Source organism: Helianthus annuus, chromosome 6 (genome assembly GCF_002127325.2).
Source record: "Helianthus annuus cultivar XRQ/B chromosome 6, HanXRQr2.0-SUNRISE, whole genome shotgun sequence".
NCBI classification, from domain to species: domain Eukaryota; kingdom Viridiplantae; phylum Streptophyta; class Magnoliopsida; order Asterales; family Asteraceae; genus Helianthus; species Helianthus annuus.
In genome coordinates this window covers 10,437,857-10,443,015 of record NC_035438.2, presented here as the reverse complement: position 1 = coordinate 10,443,015, position 5,159 = coordinate 10,437,857, and the positions used below count along the sequence as shown (strand labels likewise).

At 37.1% G+C, this 5,159-nt stretch overlaps 1 protein-coding gene across 14 annotated transcripts; it reads right to left on the bottom strand.

Moving 5' to 3' along the window:
• Window positions 1–1,317: 1,317 nt before the first annotated feature.
• On the bottom strand, window positions 1,318–4,869 carry LOC110864682 (beta-glucosidase 7). Of its 14 annotated transcripts, XR_004860049.1 has the most exons (9): window positions 4,515–4,835; window positions 4,345–4,417; window positions 4,013–4,236; window positions 3,854–3,912; window positions 3,609–3,708; window positions 3,466–3,482; window positions 3,255–3,329; window positions 3,054–3,147; window positions 1,318–2,287 (listed from the first exon to the last, which is right to left on the bottom strand). XR_004860049.1 is itself a non-coding variant. In XM_022113792.2 (8 exons), the coding sequence occupies exons 4-8, from the start codon at window positions 3,823–3,825 to the stop codon at window positions 2,230–2,232; spliced, it is 402 nt and encodes a 133-aa protein (XP_021969484.1). In that variant the 5' UTR covers window positions 3,826–3,912; window positions 4,013–4,236; window positions 4,345–4,417; window positions 4,515–4,837; the 3' UTR covers window positions 1,318–2,229. The 14 variants fall into 14 exon arrangements, 7 of the variants coding, with proteins under 7 accessions (XP_021969484.1, XP_021969485.1, XP_021969487.1 ...); XR_002550015.2 differs by lacking the exon at window positions 3,054–3,147 and having other exon boundaries at window positions 3,411–3,482; window positions 4,515–4,819; XM_022113792.2 differs by lacking the exon at window positions 3,609–3,708 and having other exon boundaries at window positions 3,411–3,541; window positions 3,782–3,912; window positions 4,515–4,837.
• Window positions 4,870–5,159: the final 290 nt, after the last annotated feature.

Here is a 5,159-nt window from a genome sequence, read left to right as displayed (position 1 = left end):
CTTTGGTTTTGCGCTGAATTCAACCCAGACATCTCTATGCCTCTTTACATCGCTGCTGTACAAGTCATCGTTTGAGGCTTTCTCAACACATTGCTGCTGATCAAGACATCTCTGCACATCGCTGCTGATCATTCACATCCGTCGTTCAGCTGCTCCTCTTTTGTCGCTCTTGAACTTCTGCCGAACAGCTGATTATCAAGTGATAATCTGCCGTAGTTGAATCTGTTCTACAATTGTGCAGATTTTTGTTTGGCTGTAGTCCTGCACCTTACGGCAAATTGTGAAGTTTTTTAATTCGCTGTACGATTGAGACTGTCATTGACTGATTAGTATTTAATATATATTTGTGTTCTTGATATTGTGTCTTTGACAGTTTTCCTTGGTCCTGCGCGCGACCTAGGTTAGACATGTTTGGTCGGCGCGAGGTTGTGAGAGCTACCAAATTGATGTGTTAACGGTATGGTCTCGCGCGCGACCTGGTTGGTCGGCGCAGATTAGAGACCATACCTCTTCAAGTCCCCCCAGTTCAGTGATGCTTCCATGCGTAAGTCGCAAGTGGGTGGAGCTCTGGACTCATAAAAGTAAGAAGTTATGTCTGCTTTTGGTCAGCTTTTCATGTAACATCTATAATGGCTAGCGCACGTATGTGATACGTATCGTGCGGCGCGGCTGTCCAGCAGATGCAAACTATCATAACTAACTAACTACAACGCGCACTCTAATACAAAGTGATTATGTGATCATGTTTATAGTTCATGCCACATATATGAAAGTGATTTTAGATGATGCACATGTTATATTATCCGGTCATACATTTGCAGTTCAAAAATTCATGAACAACATGCATGCTTTTTCTTTTTCATAATCCGATGTGTGTCGTGTTGTCATAATTCTAATCAAGATATCAAGGAGAAGATATTGCAAAAATCTAAAGTAAGAAGGCTAAAAATATCTAACAATTATATTTAAGTTTTGAATTAATGTTAGGCAGGGTACGTATAGTTTAATTGTTTTTATATAGGTTATGATTTTTCCATCACTATACATATATATATATATATATATATATATATATATATATATAGGCGATTATGTATGGTGATCGTAATCATAATTGTGTCTAAGTAGTGGCGGGCCTATGAAATATATTCTAGTAGGAAACCCGCGCGATGCGGCGGCGACGACAACTTACAAGGCGGTACTTGTTTCCTGTTAGTTTATCAATCCACTCGTGTTACAGTGTATAGCATGTCTCTTAGTGTTCTTATTCCTATCTTATTAATTTTCCATAATTCAACCTATGTAATAAGATAAAACTTGAGGGCAACAACTTTAAAACTGTTGCTAGTATGGTCTTGTAAACACTTGAGACTATAGATGTGGCAGTATGGTCTTGTAAACACTTGAGATTATAGATGTGGCAAAAATATGGTCGATTGTAAAAATTAATAAAAAAAGGAAATTGGGATTAGTTTGATGGGTCAGTGGGAGTGCATACCTACTGAATTCACCATCACTTCTGTAAACCTCTAATCCGTGCAAGCCAGCTTCATTTAATCAACCAATGATAACAACTGGATTTTCCAAAGCCCATGGATGAGCCAACACCGTAACTCAACCAATTTCACATATTAATCGCACTGCTTCCTCTACATCAGGCTCACTTCCACTACATGTTAATTAATGAAAACACAATTTACCACCAGTAAACTCATCATTATCCGTCAACACCATTTGTCTCACATCCGGTTCAGCAATCACCAACTTCTCCTTCTTCATGTGCCAGTCTCCAATCGCACGGGTCACACTTAGTTGACCGTTCAGGTACCCGTCTTCATCAAAGTAACCACCTAACCGTTCGCATCTTTCCTTTTCTTGTAAACAAGTCGACCCCTTGTGGTCTTGCAGACCTGTTCTTACATAGGACCGCACGAGAGTCACCAGCATTGGCTATTATTATATGTCTTCCCACGATCAAAACAGTTAAAGCTGTCGTCCTACAATAATCGCTCACACTGCATTCGTCAGCTAAGGCCAAGTCAGCCTGTAAAATGCTTTGTTAATCATCTGCATCTAGTGGGTAACCCGCACGTGATGAACTGGTGTTGGTTGGTTAGCTGACCATAGTGACTGAAGGTGATGAACCCGTCAGGTATGGATACCGGTTTGTAAAATGCAACGCCGGTTTTTTATTTTTTGGGGGTGTAAGTGGATATCACCTCGAAGTCTTTAACCATTGCGACTTCTAATTCTCCAAGGTTTATTCTTCCTGTCGCGAAACCTTGACCTGCAATGTAGACATGGAGAATTAAGAAGATTGAATGGAAGTCTGATTTTGACTTTAAAAAGTCAAACTTTCAAAACCAAATGGGTTCAGCACTACTGCATTAGTTTATCAAATCGGTTTTTAAGTTATTTGAATCAGATTTTGATTTTTCGGAGGTGAATTCAGATTCGGTTAGATTCGAATGTACCGATTTATGAGAAAAATATATAATTTACATAAAATAAATAAATATATGTGTTTGTTTATTGAAAGTTAAAATGTATATGTAAGATTCATAACCATGCCCATATACACTATTCATCAGTTTAGTTCATTTATCTGAAAAATATCTTTTGTGATCAATATCAGGCTTAGCTAACCACAAAAAGTCAAACATAAATTACTATAACAAGAAACTTCACTATCCCATTGACTTCCAATTTAGCCAAATTTGATCCAAGATCACGAGTCATACTTGATCTTAGTTGAATATATCAACAAAGATGAAATCCCAATTCCCAATTTTTCTGTCTTTTGAGGTCAAAGAACTTGTTTTACGTATGAATCTAATAAATCTTGGTAATCATTAATCATACACAAAAATGATAAAAGAAACATTGCATAAATTTTGACTTTTGAGGTCAAAGGACTTGTTTTACATATGAATAATTTATTTTTTTTAAATAAAACACAAAAATGATACAGAAACATGGCATAAATTTTGACTTTTGTGGTCAAAGAACCTGTTTTATGTATGGATTCTAATAAAAAGGTAATTGCACGGTACCCTGAACGCGGAAGGGGTCTCCCTTCCCAAGCTAGCGATCCGGCAACGCTGCCTGGCGGTGAATACCCAGCCGAGTTCGAGGGGAACGAAGAGCCTGCAAGCAGGATTCGAACCCACGCCACTTTAGACTCTCGAACCGGTTTTATAATCATAAACAAAAATGAAAAAAGAGATCTCCTTTCATAAATAATAAATCCATACCCTTTTCTAGAAGGTAGTTTATAAGATTATTGTAATACATGATCCCTTCCTTGTTCACTTCGGTTCCCAGCCCATCTGTAAAAAAAGATCTAGTTTTTAGTGGATCCACTTTCATCACAAAACCAAAAAAAATGTCAAAATATGTAAAACAGACACCTGCATTTATGATGCAACCAATTGTTTTGGTAACAATCTTAACAGCAGGCATTACCTGGATAGATACGAGACCTAGATATAGAAAATCGGTAAGCACTGAAACCCAATTTGGCAATAAGGTCAACGTCTTCCTGTATTTCAAAAAAAATTAATATGGATAAGCTAACGGACACAAAGGAAATCATTTGATAATCATACATTTTATGGTCATTGGCCCCTCAAAGTAAGCATAGGAAGATGTTGTCTCAATATTAAGCAAAAAAAAAAAAAAAACTGACTTCACATCTTATTGAAGTAACTACATGGTAAACGAATGATTAGTTCTTCCGGAAAAAGAAAAATCAGAAAAAACAAAGCCTATGTAGGCTTACGGCTTTCGAGGCACCAAATTTTCCTTAAATGAATGCAAATCCATAAATGCGAATGTTGTACAAAAACAAAACCTTGTAACGATGGTATTGATCTACTGGTACATCTCTGTTTTTACCATCTTTTATCTTTCCTGGTAGACCAAGAAAGGAAAAAGAAGAAGCAAAATAAAATTCCTTAGCAGTTGATGTCATGATATGTAAAAGAATATTATAACAAGCAATACAATAAACCTTGTGTGTGTGTGAAAGCATCCCATATGCAAGGACCCCTGCCACCCTCATTAGCAGCTCCTTCAACCTGCAATATCGCAACAAACAAGAGAACATGCTTGAACTTAACTACCAAAGCATTTCAGTACTTTGACTAACTTTCAGTCAAATCAAATGGAAACCGAAAAAAATTGTTGGTCCCTCTCTATAAACATCGATGCAAACATCAAAGGTCCCAGTGCGACCTACATAAACAATTCCAAATTCAGATTCTTCTAGTCTGAACAAGCCTTTAAAAACTAAAAGTACTATGAAATTGAACCAATAAGCATGAAACTGAAGGCATTTGGGACCTCTTGGCGTTTGGGAGATGTGGGATTATCTACAACAGTTATAAATCCGTCAATTGCATTTGCATGTTCTAACCTAACAACACGATTAACAACAAACAGATAATAATTAAATCGTAAAATCTAGATTAATATTAAAATTCAAATTTCACAACATTTGAAACCCTATAAACCTGAACAACAGCGTTGTCGTCGTGCTAGCTTCTGGTCGGGCCTGCTTCTAAATCGATCTTGCCTCCAATCGCTTCCGATTTGTCGCTATCTCTCTCTCTCTTTCTGATCATGAACCATAGGTTAACAAGGGTGGGATGGAAACGGAGGGGAGGATTGAAACGATTGGTATGAAAACTGGTAGTGGGTTACAATTATATTGAATGCTAATCTCACACTTAAATCCCACAATTGCCCTCCTAGGCGTCTTAAACTTAGTGAAAATTCCAATTTCCATGGCTTTAATCACCTTGTATATGTTGCTTTAAAATTGATACACATGACAAAATTACCATCTTGTACATTACTTCTCCTTTTTAATATAGTATAGATATATATATATAGGCGATTATGTATGGTGATCGTAATCATAATTGTGTCTAAGTAGTGGCGGGCCTATGAAATATATTCTGGGGGTGCGAACGAGGGTTTTAACCAAATTTTCAAGGGGTGCGATCCGAATTTTGCTCTATAAAATACACTAATTTTTTTTTTCAAGCGAGGCGCCTGCCCGCCCACCCAATCTTCTACCTTGCGTTTAAGTTCGTTTTGATTCCGTTTATTAATAAAACAATTTGAGAGTGGGGTGTTCTCAAATATTGTCCAAC